At 35.6% G+C, this 20,236-nt stretch overlaps 1 protein-coding gene across 1 annotated transcript; it reads left to right on the plus strand.

Moving 5' to 3' along the window:
- Positions 1-6,426: 6,426 nt before the first annotated feature.
- Positions 6,427-19,927, plus strand: LOC149843053 (high mobility group B protein 9-like). Its single transcript, XM_090000820.1, has 7 exons — positions 6,427-6,665; positions 7,602-7,680; positions 18,016-18,178; positions 18,264-18,383; positions 18,855-19,252; positions 19,358-19,805; positions 19,891-19,927. The coding sequence occupies exons 1-6, from the start codon at positions 6,427-6,429 to the stop codon at positions 19,799-19,801; spliced, it is 1,443 nt and encodes a 480-aa protein (XP_089856946.1). The 3' UTR covers positions 19,802-19,805; positions 19,891-19,927.
- The last annotated feature ends 309 nt before the right edge of the window (positions 19,928-20,236 follow it).

The raw sequence follows: 20,236 nt of genomic DNA on the forward strand, positions 1-20,236 counted from the left end.
GAGAGAGAGAGAGAGAGAGAGAGAGAGAGAGAGAGAGTAGGGATTGAATTTAGAGAGAATAAGAAGAAAGAAGAAATAGGGGAGGGCTTGTAGGGTTCTTCCTTCGTAGAGGGTTTGGGGATATTAAATCCTATATAGTAAGCTTCAAATCTCCTTCCCAATACTCAAAATTCAACATTTTTTTTATATTCTCCCAAAATCCTAGGCTTAATTAGATTTTTAATGCATTTAAAAATAAATAAATATCTAGGCTTAAGGTCTTATTTAAAATTTAGGTAAGTTTTTTATTCATTTTGACTTGCTTCAAAGTAGAAACTCAAGCCAACAAAGAGAGGCCCACTAGGAGGGAACATCCCACCCTAGGGATCCTCTTTACCTTATTAAACAAAACAAAATTTTTATTTCTATGTCTATTGCTAATTAGCATAGATTTTAATTTAGGAAACTTAATAATTATGTTGACTTTATTTCAAAGTAGATATTTTCTTAGGAAGTTGGAAATATCAAACTATGAGATTTGCCAAGTAGGATGGACCCACACAAGGGGATGTCCCACTTGCTTGGACTACTACTTGTCTTGTTAATTCTATTTAAATTTTAGATTTTTATTTCATTTAATTTTCTATTTAAAATTCTAATTGACTTCTACATTGGATTCCAAATCCAATTTAGATCTAAATTAATTTAGGTAAATCCTCATCTAATTCAAATTTAAATTTAACTTCTAAATCCAAATTCAAATTCCAAATTTACATTAAATTATATTCAAATTAAATTAAATTCTTAATGCAAATTCACACTTAATCAAATTCAATTAAGATTCGAATTAACATGTAATTCAAATTTGAATTGACATTCGATTTAATTCTAATTCTACCCAAATTAAGGCATAAAATTAATCATTTAATTATTTAATAATTGCAAAAAAAAACATTGATATTACAGAGATGGCTTGACCTAGCACTCATTAGGGATCAACTGGCCTAAACAGACCCATATCTGTTGAAAGCTCTACCAGACTCTTGTTAGTTTTGGGCTGGGCCAGGATAAAGCCAATGCATGGCCTTTAAGCATGTCTATGAAATGGTCGGCACTCGCTGAGCTCCATTGAGTTGCCAATTTGGCCCGATTAGGACTTGGGTATAGTCCTAGGCCCATCTTGGCCTCTGATCCTACCAATGCATAGGGCTGGTAAATGAGTCTAGCTTGGGTTGTTCAGGCTCGACTTGTTAAGGCTACACCCTAGATCAAGATCGTCTCATCATGAGTCAAGTCTGAGCTCATTACGAGCTAAGCTTGGTGAGCCGATCATGAGCTGGCTTGTTTTCTTTTAAAAAAATAATTTTAAGTATTTTTTAAACTTGATAATATATAAAAAATATATAAATTACATATAATAAATGTATAAAAACACATCTAGTATATATTATATATTACATATGTAATATAATATGTAAAACAAACCTATACAAACCGAGGTTGCCATGTTCATGCTCAGCTCGTTTAACTAAATGAGCTGGCTCGTAGCTCTGCTTGCCAAGCTTAATTTCTTAGCCAAGATGAACAATGAGCTGCTCGTATCATTTTCCAGACCTACCAATTAGGGCTGATAAACTAACTGAGCAAATCGTGACTCAGCTCTGTTCGGCTTGTCAGGAACTCATTCGTGATCGGTTCTTATAATTGGTGAGTTGAGCCACGAGCAGCTTGTTTAGCTTAAATGAGCTGAGCCTGAACACAGAGTGCTCGGCTCAGCACTCAGCTCGGCTTGGGAGAGCTCGTATGGATGAACAATATATATCTTTTACATATAATATATATTTTAAGTGTAATATATACAAAAAAATGCTTAAAAAATATATATAAAGATAAAATGAATGAAAATATAAACATAAAATATGAACTATCAAGTGTAATATACAAAAAATACATATTTTAAGTGTAATATTTAAAAAAATATATATTCAATGTATAAATAACATAGAATGTTTTTACACAAGCCAGCTCATCTCATCCGGGGATGAGCTGAGCTCGAGTTCAACTCGGCTAAACATGATCGAATGGTAAACGAGCCTAGCCCAAACATGCCATGTTCGGTGTGTTCTGCTTGTTTATCTACCCCACTACCAATGCAGCCAGAAAATCATGCTATACTTAGGGGCGGACACCAGGCTGGCTCGATGCAGGATCCATTAGGGCTTGACAAGCCTAAACCAGACCCAGGCCTGACGAAAGCCAGACCCAATCTTTTTTGCAGTTTGGGCTGGGCCAGGTCAAGCTGTACCCTTTGACCCTTGAATGGTAAAGAGGTCGATGGACTCAGGCCCGTTTACTGTTGGGCCAAGTCGAAACTGATCGCAGCCCAAGTCCAGCCACTCTGGGGTGGGGCAACTGACCCGATGTTCACTCCTAGCCATACCTGTCTCTGTAGGTCCAGGGTTGGGTCTAAGGGTGTCAACGGGTCGGGTTTACTCAGACCTGACCCGAACCAGACCCTATAGGGTCCAGTTATGGTGATAAATAAGAAGACCCGGGTCTGGACCTGAAAGTTTGATTAATACATGGACCCGAGTATAGTTTGTAAAATTTTATACCAGACCCGGACCCAGCCCGAGTTCCGATTAAGACTCGCATTTTTTCAATGTAAAAATGATAAAAAAATATGGTTTTACCGGGTATGGCCCGGGTTTGGTTCATGTAGTTCTTATCGGTTTTGGGTATGGTTTATCTTATAGTGGGTCTGATTAGACCCAGGTCCGGACCCGATACCATACCTGAAAATTGGGGCCAAGTATGGTTCCACCTGGGTCCAAACCAAACCCGACCCATTGACACCCCTAGTTGGGTCTGGCTCCTGTTCTATTGGGAATCAAGTCTGAACCTAATGACAGTACTAGAACATTCAGTTTAACAAAAACATGGTTGGGCCAAAGGATTTTCAGGCGTGTCGTGTCCTTGTATCTACTTCATGTTCATGTTGCACACTAAATAGTTATAAATTTGAAGTTTTGAACCAATTGGATTATGGTATTTTCAAAAACTTTGATCGCCTAATCAGGGCAACCTCCATTTCTAAATAGTTCAGAAAGTGTCCCTTCAAATTCCCATACGTTATTTATGCAAATTTATCAATGCTTATATCTATCCAATCTTGTGATTCTATCCCTGATAAAGGAAAAGTTAAAAAAAAAGAGAAAAAGTATTCATTTATAGAAATCTAAGAAAAGTAAACCGTTACAATGCACTAACAGACATTTATAATTTAGAAGAAAAATCTATTTTCTTTAGAAACCTTTAATAGAAAATAGTCAAATTAACACATCATTCATTCAATTCAAAAGCAAACCTCATTTTCATGTAGCCCAACAGGTGTACGGGAGCGTGGAGTGAGCAATAAATGGGGGCAAGAAACTCCCATGGATGACACGAGATCATGCATGAAAAAAAAATCATGATGATAAATATTAGCTTATAAAAAAGCCTATGTATTCATGCATGCACATCATGATCAATCGCTTTGAAAGAATAGAAAGAGAATAGTCATGTCATCATCATCATTCCATGTCAAAATTTACGGCTGCCACTTCATCTATAACCATATTGAAATGTAAAATTTCCATTACACTGGTTATATATTAGCCATTAAAAATCTTATATTTTTTTTTTAGAATGATTAGCCATTAAAAATCAAAAGCATGCATAAATGCCAAAGGATACATGCATATTAAAGGACAATTGGCATTTTATAGAGGTCATTTTTTATGCAGCGGTGCTGCATGTTTAGCTCGGCTGCTGATCATTCATCTCAAAATCTTTTGAGATGGATACGCCAACAATGAATGGATTAAGGATGAAGGTTAAAATCAAAACCTGTATTGGGATGGACTTACTCTTGCCTCCGCCTCGCCTTGCCCTGCTCCATCTCCATCACTGATATCTGTTAATAAAATTATTATTATATCCTTATACATATTATAAAATCCTATATATATATATATATATATATACTTCTAACCCTAACATACAATCCTTTCTCAAATCTTTCCTCTCTTCTTCCTCTAACGAGTCATGCAAGCTCTCATTGCTCTCCTATCCTTCATCTGTTTCATCTAACAGACAGTGCCCAAAGGGACCGAAAAAATGAAGCCTCGTCTTGTTTGGACCAGGTAAGTAGGACATGAAAGGAGGAATAAACCGGAGATTAAGGTTAAATTCAAAACTTATGCAGAAATAAAAGCCGGGATGGAAGGCAAAATTTTGAGATGAGGTGGGGGTAAGGGCCTTGTTTATACACTAATTAGCATCAAAATCATAACCAATCAAACAATGACTACACAAAAGAACCACTTGTATAATACAAAGAGGGTGATAACAGCAATCTCATTACACTCACGAGGTCAGTACTCGGGGCTCAGCTCATCTAATGGAGTCAACTTGTAAATGTCATAAGTTTGAAACTCACAAATGGCATTTCTTGCTGCAAAGTCGAAATTGAGTGTACTCCACACTGGGTGGGTAGGGGAACCTCAAAGATTTTACCATAGAAAGGCCAGCCAATGTTCAAGGTGGCTCGCTAATGGTCAGAGGAGTTTTAAGCCGCTTGAGGTTAGACCATGCAACGGTACATCAATCTCTTCCTAACCTCACCACCTGAAAGAGGGTTTTTTTTGGAGGTAAATATTTAGTACCAATGAAGGTACAAAACTATTGAGTAAAATTCACTTTTATTAAATTTTTTTTTTTAGACAAACCATATAGATGTGATCTACCGTAGAAATGGGTTTTGAATCGTGTGATTGTGACATGTAAGGTTTTCAAGGTCTTCAAAAATCAACAACCCACAATATACCAAAATTTTAAAACTCAAAAAATTGTATCTATTTGGTCAGATTTTTAGTAAACAAACCATCTTAAGGCGTCTATTTGGTCAGAATGAGCCGCTACACCTTGCATTTATGATTTTTAGCTCAATAGTTTCTTAATTTCATTAGTACCAATTATAAACCCGTTTTTTCCTGATTAAATATTAAAAATAAAATAAAATCACAAGACCGCTGGATTCAACCCAAGAACATCATGTCATATCATACATATTAAGTGTGGCCCTGCATGCGTCATATGAACATAAAAAGAGATCACATCATGACCACCAACCATGCATGAGGGCATTCATGGATATGTCCATCCCAAATTTAGATCTGATATAACCTTTCAAAAGAATACGTGACATATGGTTATCAAAGGCAAAAAGACTAGGTCTAAAATGCAGATAATTCCACAAAACAATGCTCTATCACCACGTCTCCCCTATGTTGCTTATCGTTTAGAGGAGGTGCCGTCTTAAGCGGGAGTCACAAATGACATGTTTGGACGCGTTTATACCACACCTATAAACCTCACCATCCCATTTTTTTATTATATATTTTATCATACAAAAACCAAATGAAAAGTTTACAAAAGTATCAAAGGCACAACCCACCATTCTTCCAACCATTTTTAGGGTTCCTCAACAACCAAATCAAATATATAAATGTTTTTATGCTTCTTATGATATACCCAATATATTGGAAAAGGTTAGTTGGTAGTATACTGTTTGTTAATATCTCTTCTTCTTCTTCATTTATTTTTCTTATTCAAAGGTAAAAGAGGAAGTTTCGTGGATTATTTTATATATGATTGTCACCACCATTCTTCTTTTTTCTCTGGTAATCATGGATTAAAGGGAATGAGTTTATTACTCTTTATGTTACTGTTAAGAACAATAAGAATAATAGTGGTGTTCCCTCTTTTTGAAATCCCTTCGCCAGGTAGTTTGAAATGCCACTTTTCCTTTTTGTTTTTTGTGGGGAAGGGTTGGATTGATTGATGGCTGTCAGTCAAGCAGCCATCGTATCTATGGAACAGTGGTGGAATGAGGATGGGTGTTGTTGGGGCTTGTCTGTTAGTGTGTTTGTGGGCCTTGTTGAATATTTTAGACTTAGAGAGAGAGTCAGAGAGCCCGTACTAGTAGTCCGACTTATTGAGGTTTCCGGCTATTAGAGATGGATTCTTGTTGGGGTTTCATTAGATTTGTGTCTAAATATGAATACCTACTGGGGTTTGTGGGGTCTTCTGGTGGGTACTGCGCTTTCCATATTTTTTTGGCATGGAAATGCAAGGTTTCATAGGTTTTCTTCGAATTGGTTTTTGAATGAAGGTGGTGCTTTTTGTTGTTTGTATTCATTGGTAGTTTTTTTTTTATCTTTCGCCCTTTAAAACAATGTGTTTTTCATTCGTACTTCCTTTCCCTCTCTTTTGGTGCATAAACTTTTTTGTTGTCTTTGGTGTTTTTCGGTATAGGATCTGTATGCAAGAGAAATATTGGAAGGGATTTGTTTGGAAAGTTGGTGGGGCTGGGAGCTCCAACACTACTGAGCCTCATATCTAATGAGGGCCGACAATGAAGGAAGAGGTTCTGAGGGTGGGACCCAATTAGCTATAGTCTCCTCTTCGGCATGTGTTGATGGTAATCAACCATGCTATGACCCATTGCCTTTGAGACAGGCTGAGTCCACCTTCAAAGCCTACCCACCGCCACTTGCTACATATGAAGAAGTTATAGCAAACCCGAAGCTATTCATGGAGACTCTTGAGAAGCTCCATAGTTCAATGCGCACAAAGTTCATGTAAGTCTTTTTTTTCTTTTCTTTTTTTTGGGGTTCTCTTCTCCTTCCCTGTATGTTTTAGGACATTTAACTCATTGGTCCATAATCCCTTCATACGGTCCATAAGCACTTCATACTTATGTATAGGTAACTCTTGTATTTCTGTTGATTCGTTTCTTGCATAACTCCATATGTTATTCTGATTGCTGATATGGACTCATTAATTTTGTAAGCCATTACCACTATGTCATTGTGGTTTGGTAACTGGTTTCACTGTGATCAGTTAATCCACCAACACTGGCATCACAACCACCATCAGACCATTCTTGCCATGGATCAAAACGTTTCTTTGATTTGGTAGTTTACCATCTTCATTATAATCAGCTATATTTGTTCACTATAACGAACATGATCATCATTATCTGCATTTTTCCATTTTTCTTTTTTTTTTCTTTTGTTGGGTGGGGCTGGGTGGGCGTAGGGGTTTAGATTGATTTTGGATTGGAAGTCTATCTTGAGATGGTAGTTCTGGGATTTTTTTGCATTGAATATGTACTGTTTATTCAACGGAATAGCCATTATTTGTATTTCCCTGGAAAAGATCAGGATTATACTAGTATGATGCCACATTTCTCTTTGAACATTTCCATATCTTGTTGTGAACTGGTATTGCCTCTCCACTGATTCATTACATGGGGAGCTATTATTTCATTTCCCATTTGTTATTCTATGACCTGCGTTGCACTGATTTGCTCTTGCAAATATTTTATCTGCATCAGTTTTTAAAGTTATTCTGATATTAAGATTTAGTGTCTTTGCATGCATGTGTTTTCATTTTGTGGACGTGTCTCCTTGGAGAATTTGTGAATGATTACATTCTGATTTGCATTGTTGACTGAGATAACTTGTCAGTCTTCAGTGGTTGTTAATTTTGGACTTAAAAATCCTTATCTGTAGGATACCTACAATAGGAGGGAAGGAGCTAGATCTGCCTCGGCTTTTTGTGGAGGTTACTTCTCGAGGTGGTCTTGAAAGGGTAATGCAGGAGAATACATATATGAAAATTCAACAAACTAATCTTTTCTGATTTTATTTATTGCAGTTGTAATGCATATTAACTTTTGCTTCATAGTTATTCCTGTCTTTCACCATATAATTGCTACTTCTTGCTGGTTCATGATGGACATGGTCAACTCCGTGTTCATGACCTCATGTACAGTGTTTTATGATCTTGTGTCATGGTTACTTTTAAGTGTTCCGTTACCCTGACTTCTTGGTACTTGGTGATTTTTGCATTGATAAGAACTATGTTATATGTTTACTAGAACGAGTAGATCTTTTGCTAATTGTTAAAATTAAGTAATATTAATTAAACAAACTTGCCTCTGTATCTTACTTTTCATACATTATTGTATCATATCCGAGTCTGCATCTGTATTCATGTGATAATGTTTATAATTGATATTTGGATCCAACTTCTTGGTAAGGCCTTGGAGGATTTTTGGAGCCTTTCTTCATCTGCAGTCACATTTAAAGCTGACATGGGTTTGGATATATCATGGGAAGTAGATGGATCTGCTAGCTTTATGATGCAATATAGCATGTTATTCTTCTCGGTCTAAGTAGTACTGTTGTTTCAGATTCTAGGATATTGGAGTAGGAACGTGGAACCATATATATATATATCATGTTATTCTTCTCGGTCTAAGTAGTTCTGTTATTTCAGATTCTAGGATATTGGAGTAGGAATGTGGAACCATATATATACAGTGGCTGTGTATTTTCATGGTTCAGTAGTGCTAAGCTAAAGGAATCACCATAACTTGGTGTTTTATCAGAGTTTCTTAGTAGCATTATGGCACATTTGTTGGGCTCCAAACAATGTTTTCATTGGGTGATGCTTTTTCCAATTCCTAGATGGTTTGTGCATTATTGGACTAGGTATAGGAAGATGAGAGGAAGAGACAATGAGAGATTGACGGGTGGAGGATTCACCAAGAAAAGAACAGGAGAAAACAAGCAAAAGATGAGAGGGAGATAAAGATGGCTAGAGAAAGTTGCAGTCGAAAAGGCTATTTTTAATGAAAATACAAAAAAAAGAGGGGTTAAAACATAGTTTTTTAGTTTTATGAGAAAATTCATCTTGTGAGGAAGAGGAAAAAATTGTAGATGAGGACAAAAAAGCAATGAATGTTGTACCTGAAAGTCTGATGAGCTCAGTTGGTATTTGTTACAAATTTGGTGCACATCTGGTGGGAAAGAGGGTGGCAAGACAGGGGAAAACTGGTCTTCAATAGTATTATGACATCTGACTCATTTTGATTTTCGAGACCCGAAGGCACGAGGAACTTTGGGATCAAGGAAGAGAGGGTTCCATTTGCAGTTGAAGGTCTCAAGTTGTCAGTTTGTTTTTGGAAGATAATTAATGGAGTTACACTCATCTATTTGCGCATCTTCCTTCATTAGGTTATGACCTTGTAATTTTGTATGGTGCATCTTAGAGTAAGGTAGGTTTCTAGTGTGATGTCTAGCAGAGGGGAGGGTAAAGTACTATAAAAGATTTGTAACATTTGTTTCAGTCTATTGGTTCTTTGAATTTTACACCATGAAATATTAGTATTTCTAATGTTTGGGATCCTTCAGTAATCATATTTTGACTTTCATCAATGATTACTTATGTCTTATTTCTATGAAGTCCATAGATGAAGTGAGTTTGTTTTCCCTATATATCTAAGACCATAGAAGATTAATGCAATGCTTCTATTTGAGTACTTGTTTGCAATATGCTTTGCATCTTTCATCACCTAAACTAGTATCCAAGAGAGAAGGGGATAGAACTCAATTACTTTTCCTTACACTCTTGAATAAAATAGCACTTCATAAAGGCCTTATTGTTTGTGTTTCTTCTGGTCTCCCAGTGGACCACATAATGCCAAATTGCCTTCTAAAGAGTTGCCAATCGAGGAAGCGGGAGCGGGAAGCAATTCGGAAAGCAGAAGCGGGAACGTGACACTTCTAAAATTTTAGTAAGCGGAAAGCGTGTGACAACTTAGAAGCGAACCGAGAATCGTCTTGAAAGAAAGAAGGGAAACGAACCAGAAGCGACCTGGAAGCAACCTAGGAAGCGAATCAGGATTCAGAGGTACGAAGAAGGAAAAGACCTAGGATTCGAGTGGAAAGCGAATAGGAATCGAAAGGGAAGCAAAACTATAATTATATTTTTTTAAATTTACCAAAATATAATATTTATGTTATCATTGACAAAATAAAACATGAGTATCTAAAAACTGAATCATATATGCAAAGTGCAACCATTTAACAAATATATATGTTGCAAGCATTTAATAAATAATATATGAAGTAAAATTCAAAATTCATATTCATGTTTTAACCATTTAAAAAATGCATCATGTTGCAAACATTTAATAAATAATACATCAAAAATATCCATAATTCATATTTTGGTTGCAATTATTTAACAAATGCATCACGTTGTAACTTGCAAGCATTTCATAAAAAATACATCAAGAAGAAATCATAATTCACATTCCTGTTGCAACCATTTAACAAATGCATGCAAGCATTTAATAAATAATGCATTAAGAAAACTAATAAATTTGATTAAGAAGCATACATTTTTTAAGAAAAGAATCAAATGACTTGTTATTTGATGTTGTGTTCTCTGCAACATAGAAAATAAAAAATCAATCAACTAAAAGATTACATAGAGATATGGTTAAATTTTTAAGTGCACAAAACAAATTACACATTTAAGCACTAATAAGTAAAAACATAATTTAATTTCAAGCTTTTCAAAATTTAATTAAAGTATTATAAACTTTAAACTTTAAAATTAACATAATCCACTACTTCACTTCATCATACAAACTTTAAAACAAAAGTACATATCACCAAAATCAAACTGACAAAATATCGCAAGTCCATGACAAAAAAGTTAATGCTAAATGGCTAAAGCAACATGCGAGTTTCTAAGTTTGACTACTCCAACTACATAATCAAAAGAATAATCAAGAGTTCAAGAGTTTATTTTATTGTTAACAATCAATAATCTGTCATATTTCTCTTCTCCTTTAAGTCAACAATAGATCTAGAAGAACTTTCTACATCATCACGTCCTCCACGCCCTCCACGACCACACCTTCTATTTCTTCCTTAATTTCCTATAATAAATATGTTAAAAGCTTAAAATGTTAAAAAATCTTAATTTAAAATATAAAAAATACATATATAGAAGAAAGTAAAAATAAAAAACACAAGATGCATAACGTTTATCTTGCCTAGGTCTCCTGCTAAAGAAACGATCAATCTGGCCCTAGGGAACTAATGATCGCTCTTGTATATCTGCACTAGTGCTACTAGATCTGTTGGATTGATTTATATCCTCTTTGACTTCATTTGTTTGTATGATTATTGAAGGCAATAGAGCTCTTGGCTGAGCATCTTTCGTTTTGGATTTGGAAAGTGTTTGATTGTTGTGCACTATCATCCAAATCTCTCCAACGCATGTCATCTAATCTCAATGTATTTTCTTCTACAATAAAAAGTTCTGGATTGATATCTCATTTTCAACTAGGTCCTTCTTTGTAGCGATTGTTACACATTTTTATAACAAGAATACAAAATATGAATGCTAACAAATAATCAATGATACATAAATATTTTACAAGATATTAAAACAAAAGTACAAAACACTTTAATTATATTATCAATTAATCAAAGATTCGAATGAATATACACCAAGGTATCAACACGATCTTTATTGAGTCTATTTCTTTTAACATTATGAATGTAGCTATAGGGTGCTCCACACTCTTTCTGCAGAAGATGTGTTAATAGGTTCAGATAAAACCTTAATGGTTAATGCTCTCAACTCGGGCGTATCACCACCATAAAAATGTCACAAATTAAGGTCTGACATTGTAGGATTCAATGTATATATTTTTGCTGCATTCTGGCTAAATCTTCTATTTCTTGATGCCAAAAGTCATAAGTTGTGACCTATAAAGTGTAGAGAGTTCTTTATTTTCAACATATATGATTTCAATCGCGAGCATTGCACTATCTAAAATATCATTGTATTTTTTTGTAGAAAAGACAGATTATTTAGTTATAACAAGAAAATGCAAATGAAAGAATAAAATAATTAAATTATTAAAGTTTAAACTTTATTAAATAGATAGAATAAAATTTTTTCCAGGAGAAACTCGTTTGATCTCTCCTGGTATTGGGATCTTGAGATACTGTGATGTATAATATTTTGGAGTAAGGATGTGGGCTACATCTTCCCCAATATGTTATCTATGCCTTCATATACTTCACCAATTATAGGGGTTTTCTTATCATAAAATTTGATCTTATAAATGAGTTTTGTGATAATTAATGCTAAACGAACAAAATCTTAGTATTCTTCATCAAGAACAATTGTTTATGTCATAATAGTCATCATTTTCATAGTCTTATCAGTGCATGATTGCTTTTACTCACTCCATCTATCTGATATGACTGTAAGCCTCAAGTTCTCCCTCATATCCATCAAGCGCTTTAGAGTAGTATAATGTGAAGCAAAACTTGTTTTTATAATCTTTATTAGATTCAATTTTTTATTAGTTCTAAATATTGCTAATGCTTTTGAATGATTGATGATATATTTCATAATTTCTTTACTTGACAAATATGTCTCTCCCAACCAATGAAACTCACATGCCAAATCTTTGAAGATCAAATTAAGGGTATATACAACACAAGGTGACCATAAAATATATTTATATGTTATCTCAATTCTTCACCACTTGTACTATATTAGAATGCCCCACAATTTCAAATTCATTCTTAAAAAACTTGGCAATATTTGCAGTTGATTGTTGCACATTAGAAAAGTCGCTCACATATAAGAACATCAACCCAAAACAATTTGATTCTAGTATATTTATCAGGTGTTTATTCTTTATATTTGTCCAATCATCTGAGATGATGAAAACTCTAAACTCCGCAAACTTTTTTCAAAATTCACTATCACGAATATCAACTGTGTTTCGGCTTCCACTAGAATCCAAAGAAGATGTAGTCGTAATACTAAGCTTCGGTTTATCAATTCTTGATCTTTTCAACTCAAATGTGTGTGATGAAACTTTCACTTGTTGAACTCGCCTCTTAATTTTTCTTGTCAACTCTTCATTTTTTCAACTGGAAGACAAAAGACAATTCCGACACTTTGTCTCTTTGAAGCTCTCATTAGATGAGCAAAAACTCTAGTACATGACCCATGATAAATATTTTTGCAGTGCTTGCACATAAAAACATGAGTTCCATGTTGCTTTCCTTGCCCATTCTTCTTTTGTTTCAATACATGGTGTCATAGCACTATTGTTTTATGCAAGTTAGGTGGATTTTGGTCATCTTCATCATATTACTCATCTAAGTTATATTCTTTTTCATCTTCCTTATCAAAATAATTTTCTTTTCCTTTCTCAAACTCATATGGATAATCAGACCCCTTTATCCTTTTTTGACAATTTCATTCCCAACACCACTAGAAGATTCATGCTCTAACTTGCAAAAAGAATCATCTTCATTACAATAATTGTTGAAATTGTAATTTGCGATAGTCATTAGTGAAGCAAAGAACAAGCAAATATACATGCATCATAGTATCATAAAAGTATACGCATCAGTCTAAAGACTCTATATAATAGTTTGTGCATAGAATCATACCGAAATAAATGTATGGAAACAAGCCAAGATTTGAAAATTACTATGGTAGCAATGGAAACTATGGTAGCAATGAAAATTACTATGACAAGCCAAGATTTGAAAAACCCTTGGTGAGAATAATATAGGAGGTGACTATGGTAGCAATTAACAAATAAAAGAATTGTCACATAAGACTTTGTCTATTCCTACTCAAGATTTAACATGTATTCCTACCAGTGTTGTGAAAAGCGTTGAAGCGTAGCGAGGCGCTCCACCAAACCGTAAGCCTCGAGGCGTAAAGCATAAGCCTCAATTTTTTTTGAAAACTTTAAAAAAATTATAAAAAAATATCTAAAAATACAAATAAATGAAGAAATGCTTTATTGATGAAATAACAACCAATAAGAAATAGAAAATCTCAAATAAGTACTAAAAAATATGAGATTAACATATAAAAGTAACTAAAAACTGATTATATAATTGGAAAATATATGTGATTAACCAGAAAAAGTTAAAATTTATTAAGAAACTGATTACATAACTGAAATAACTGGAAAATATATGAGATTAACCTACAAAAGTTAAAATATATGAGATTATTCTAAAAAATATGAGATTAACATTAGGGATGGCAATGGACTGGGGCGGGGGACAGAGTCTCCACCCCTGTCCCGTCTCAAGATTAGAACCTCCATCCCTGCCTCCATCCCCGCACGAGGATGGATTTTGACCTCCACCCCCTCCTTCATCCCCGTTTCATGTCCTCCATCCCCAGTTCAAACGGGGATGAGGCGGGGCGGGGCCCCGTTTCCCCATAGTCTATTGCCATCCTTTAGAAGGACTGGGGATGGGGCGGGGTGGGGCTAGGTGGGGATCTTGGCGGGGACGGGGCGGGGCGGGGCGGGGAAAAGTGTAAGTCCATCCCCGCCTCCATCCCTGAACGGGGATGGATTTTAACCTTCGTCCCCGCCTCCATCCCCGTTTCATACCATTCATCCCCGGTCCAAACGGGGCGAGGCCCCGCTTTCCCCCGGTCCACTGCCATCCCTAATTAACATATAAAAGTAACTAAAAAAATGATTACATAACTGGAAAATATATGAGATTAACCAACAAAAGATAAAATGTACTAAGAAACCGATTTCCTAACTGAAAAAATATGAGATTAACCAACAAAAGTTAAAATATATGAGATTATTCTAAAAAATATGAGATTAATATATAAAAGTAACTAAAAAACTGATTACATAACTGGAGATTAACTCCAAAAAGTTAAAATATACTAAGAAACTGATTACATAACTGAAATAACTGGAAAATATATAAGATTAACCTACAAAAGTTAAAATATATGAGATTATTCTAAAAAATGTGAGATTAACATATAAAAGTAACTAAAAACTGATTACATAACTGGAAAATATATGAGATTAACCAACAAAAGTTAAAATATACTAAGAAACTGATTAAATAACTGAAATAACTGAAAAATATATGAGATTAACCTACAAAAGTTAAAATATACTAAGAAACTGATTAAATAACTGAAATAACTGAAAAATATATGAGATTAACCTACAAAAGTTAAAATATATGAGATTAACATATAAAATTAACTAAAAAACTGATTACATAACTGAAAAATATATGAGATTAACCAACAAAAGTCAAAATATATTAAGAAACTAATTACATGACTGAAATAACTGAAAAATATACGAGATTAACCAACAAAAGTTAAAATATAGTAATATACTAATAAACTTGTTACATAACTGAAATAACTGGAAAATATATGAGATTAACCTACAAAAACTTTGCTGATCATGTCTCAGAAATCTTGTTGTAATTTTTTTTTGCGCCTCAGGCTTGCTCCTTGAGGCACAGATGGCCTCGCCTCAAGGCGAGGCGCGCCTTTTGCGCCTCAAGGTGCATTTTTGATAACACTGATTCCTACTCAAGATTTAACATGCAAACAGGTTGACTGTCAATGAGGAAGACATGTCATTCTTCTCAATAGTACTTAACAGTAATACTTCAGTGAAAGTGAAATAAGTCAAATAATACGACCGAGGAGCAGTAATGTCACCAAGGTGTCAATGTCATTAGTCTAATTGTTCTTGATATAGACAAACAAGATGGTATATTAGATAAGAAAAATAAATATCATTCAAGCCCAAGCAATCAAATAACCCAATGCAATCATAAATAGTGCAAGCCACTAGCTATTTAAAAACATTTATCGATTTGGCTTTTTGTTTCTTTATGAAATTTTCAAAAATGCCCATTTTCCCCTTGTTAACAAAATTTTTTCTTTTATTTTTTTGGTAAAAGCAGTTTAAAGGGTAAAACTGTCCACCGATTTTAAAACAATTTTTAACGAGGTAACTCGCTCCTTTAATGGGAAGTGAGCTTCCCTTTAATGGGAAGTTCTGAATAATGGGAAGCGTGCTTCCCATTAACGAGGAACACTTTCCAATCAAAACAGGTGCTTCCCCATGCATTTCGGAAGCACCACGTTTCGCGCTTCCGAAGCGCGTTTCGGGGAAGTGCACTTCCCCAAGCCTACTGGCGCTTCCGGTAACCCTTCTCTAAAGGGTGTAATATCCCTCCATTGCTTATCCTCTTCTTCGGACTAACCTTATTGAAGCATGCACATTGTTTCTTTTTTGGGACTTTGTACTTAATGACTGGATAATGGCTATGAATCCTATTCTGTACCTTGTATGATGTTTTTGTTGAAATTTTTCCAAGAGAGTGAAATACTAAGAGTAACCTAATGTTCTCATGGGATTCTTTTGACATTATAAGTCAAAACATGTGTAAAAATTTCCTTTTCTGTATCGTTTTGCTCCATGTTAAATTTTGCTGTGGAGGCTAAATGTTCTCTTGATAATTTCTTGGGGAGAACTCTTTCTTGACAACATTTTCCACACAAGAGGTACCAGTCTTGCTTTATGTGGATCTTTGATTACCCAAAAAGTAAATGCACATAGCAAGAGGAAGCATAGTGCCTTATAAAGTTCTAAAATAAGCCCAGGATGATTATCTTATCAAAGAATTTGTCTCTCTGATTTTTGTGTATTCATTGGGGTTACAAAAGAAAAGTTCAAAGCACTATTTGATTTGAAAATTGATGGCCCTAGACAGATGTGTTTGGGAGACCACATCTCCAACCGAGGAAGGTGGTCAAGCACAAACATGTTATGGGCATTCAATCGTAAGCTGGATAGAACGATTGGAGAAATCACATGGCAAGGTTGGTGCTTGAAAGTGTTATGCACACTATGTTACTTAGATAGTGATATGAGTGTTGGTGTCGGACATGGTTTCCAAGTGTCAACCACAACTAAGTTTGAAAGATAAGTCCCCAGTTATAAACTAGATGATTGAAAACCCTTTTGTCATGACGTGGAGTAATATATGAAAGCAAGAGAGGAGAGAGGAGAGAGAAATAGAGGAGGACAAAGAAGCTATGCTAAATCTCAAGAAAATGATTTTTTTCCTTTCCTTTTCTCAGATTGAAGAATTCAAAAGATGGACAGTTAAACTAGGGAGGAACGTGTGTGTATGAGAGAGAGAGAGAGAGAGAGAGAGAGAGAGAGAGAGAGAGAGACGTATGGTTGTGTCACTGTGCCCTGGTATTGTGTAACTTGTGTGGTATCAAGAATATTCATGTTGTGCCCTGTACCCATGTTTGTGCCTTTGGCAGATTTTAAGTTGCGATCAATTCATGATGACAATTTCAATCTTCAAAACTGTTTTGGTAGAGGAAAATCTCCAGCAAACTTGCTGAGTTAGCTTCTGATAAATGGACTACATGCATACTTTGCTAATTTCGAAACTGCATTGATTTTTTATCCTAGTCAACCTGTAAGGAAGTTGAATATGACTGCATGAATGTACATGTGCATTTGTATATATGTATCTGCATTTTCTCTATTTCTAGTTTTGTTGGTTTGCAGTCTCCAACTCTGGAAGACCATATCAAACATTGATGTGTTCTGTTTTGACATTGCCAATTGGATTCAGTTCTTAGCTGTGGCTCTGACTTGGTTGTTCTCAAAATTGTAGTTGGGTATTTATTGGAAAGAACCTCCTTGTCAAAACCCTAAGTTCGACTAATGTTGTTTCCATATTAGGAATTGCAGTTTGATTTTGTTTTTGATGGAATTTCTAGATTTTCCTGATGCATCTTGGTATGTTGATTTCATTTGCGGCATTGTCTTTTTTGCTCCTAAACTCCAAATATAATTTTACTAATGGAACCAGCAATATTTACTTGTTACTTCTTGGCTTCCGTATGTATACATTCACATATTTATTCAATCCTTCAAAATAGTTTTGACTAATTGAACTACCAAGTATGTACCATTCACACATGGAAAGTAATTTCCTGATTATGAAGTCCATATGGAAAAAAGGTCCCAGATTTTTTGTGCAACCTTACAAGTTTTAGATGCTTTTCCAAAGGTCCCCTCAGGATTTTCTGTTGGTTCCCTGACTGTCCTCTGATGGTGCTCACATGAAATAAGCAGGCCGTTCCTTTTTTTTCACTTGTTATTCACAGTAGTGAATCACTACCTCTTCACGTGTGGTCACTTGCACCCCCAAATCAACATGGACTAATAATGTGTTAATTTTGCTTAATCTATGGCAGGTAATCAAAGATAGGAGATGGAAGGATATAACAGCAGTATTCAACTTTCCCTCTACAGCTACTAATGCATCCTTTGTCCTACGCAAGTACTATTGTTCATTGCTTCATCATTATGAGCAGATTTATTTCTTCAAGGCTGAAGGATGCACTCCACCTCCCATTGGTTTGTACCAGTAACATCTTTTATATTATCTGTATTAATTGTTTCCTGAAATTATTTATGAGTTTCCTTGTTTTTGTAATTCCAGCTGCTTTGCCAGTACAGTCTCCCAACGCCTCCATGAAAAGGGTACTTGAATCTGGCCTGCAAGAAGTGCAAGCACCAGCTCAGAAGAGGAGAAAAAGTACCAGTGAAACACCGACTGGATGTATGCATCTCTCTCTCTCTCTCTCTCTCTCTCTCTGTGGGGTGTTATTCATCTGCATCATGGTTGATGTTAATAAGTTCAACTTTGTTTACCCTAACAAATTCAGAATTATATTAGTTGTGTCATTTTTGGATAGCTTGAATAAGTCTAGTGTCTTATTCATGCACTCAAGCATTCATTTTGCATACACATGCACACGTGCATAAAAGAAAATATTTGTTCACATTGTTGTCATCTTATACGAGCATCCTTCAGTATATGAAAGACTTTTCATCTAAATTTGTGAATAACATCAATCCTGCTGCTCAAGCATAAAATGGATCTATTCGAATTAATGCATCTATGGGCAGCTGTTTGGATAGTATACAAGGCAGTGAACCTGTGTATGTCTGTATCACTACTAATGACAGTTTACTTTCTGCTTTACTGTTCTACAAATCTGAAGAGTTTGATAAGTTCTCCAATTAACAGTGAGTCCATCATCAATGAATTATCCTGTGGTGGGAGTAATCGATGGAAAATTTGAACATGGGTACTTTGTCACTGTAATGGCCGGTTCAGAGAAGCTCAAAGGAGTGCTATATCATACAACTGAATATCCAGGATCACAGGTGTTGAATCAGAATTCTGGGCTTGCAGCCACTGGTGGTATTGATGCTACTGCATCAGGTGGGACCAGAAGGCGGCGCAGAAAGAAGACAGAAATGAGAAAGAGAGATCCTTTTCATCCTAAGCCAAACAGGAGTGGTTACAACTTTTTCTTTGCTGAACAGCATGCTAGACTGAAGCCACTCTATCCAGGGAAGGATAGAGAAATCAGCAGGATGATTGGTGAGCTATGGAACAAGCTGACTGAGGAAGAGAAGGCGGTAATGGAAATGATGAAGAAAATGCTAAAAATTTATGCTCATTGTAAAATTTAGACTCCTCTTTGTTTAGTAATTTTCATCTGATTTCGCTGTTTCTATTTGCAGGTATATCAGGAAAGAGGGGTCAAGGATAAGGAGAGATACCAAAGTGAAATGGAGGAATACAGAGAGAGGCTGAAACTATCAAGTCCAGTCATAACCAATGCACAGCCTATTCATCAGCGACCTGCCATGCAGGATCCAGCTGCGATCAAGGACATCTGCCATGGGCAGTTGGTTGGAGCAGAAAGCATTTTGGGTGAGGTTGGGGACCCTGGAACTCAGAGAAATGGAGTTGGTCCTGGCGAAATGGAGGGAGAAGAGCTTGTGATCTTGGATGAGAATTCTGGAAAGAAGATTTCAAGTGTAGCTGACGAAGAGGCGTTTGAATTCCGACAGAGGACCACTGATGGTACAATGGATGATGATGTTGCTGAGGAAAGCGAGGTCGCAGGTTCAAGTTCAGGGGAGGAATCATCAGGTGAGGAAGAGGAGGAAGATGAGGCTTAGGGAGGTACAAGTTTGTGCTTCTACTGAATGGAACAATACTAACCTTTTACAGTTCACAGTTTACCCTTTTGTTCCTTTTATTTGTAAAGTAATCAGGTTTCCCTTGAAGCTGGCTCTTAGGGCACGTTTGGAAGAGAGAGAAACTCTCATAGGAAAAGAAAGTTTTTCGCTTGTTTGTGTAGCATGAGAAAAAGAGTGGAAAAATGTGAAAAAATGAGAGAGAGGAGGGTGGTTGATGGTGGTGGTGGTGGTGATGGTAAGATGGTGGGGTGGTGGTGAGTGTGGTGAGATGGGTGGTGGGGAGTGTAAAAATAATTTTTCTCTTGGTAGGAAACATTTCTCCATCCCCTCCCACGGAGGAATGTTTCCTATCAAAAATTGTATTTTTAGAAAAACTCTATTTGGAAGGGTCGAAAAATTCGTACTGATTTTTTC

This window comes from Nuphar pumila, chromosome 3 (genome assembly GCF_984573655.1).
Source record: "Nuphar pumila chromosome 3, dmNupPumi1.hap1.1, whole genome shotgun sequence".
NCBI classification, from domain to species: domain Eukaryota; kingdom Viridiplantae; phylum Streptophyta; class Magnoliopsida; order Nymphaeales; family Nymphaeaceae; genus Nuphar; species Nuphar pumila.

Excerpts from the sequence above, each read along its gene's own strand:
- LOC149843053 (XM_090000820.1), top strand. The coding sequence starts at position 6,427 with ATGAGGGCCGACAATGAAGGAAGAGGTTCTGAGGGTGGGACCCAATTA. Across the intron at positions 7,681-18,015 it reads CTCGAGGTGGTCTTGAAAGG|GTAATCAAAGATAGGAGATG; the intron begins GTAATGCAGGAG and ends AATCTATGGCAG. Across the intron at positions 18,384-18,854 it reads CAGTGAAACACCGACTGGAT|TGAGTCCATCATCAATGAAT; the intron begins GTATGCATCTCT and ends TCCAATTAACAG.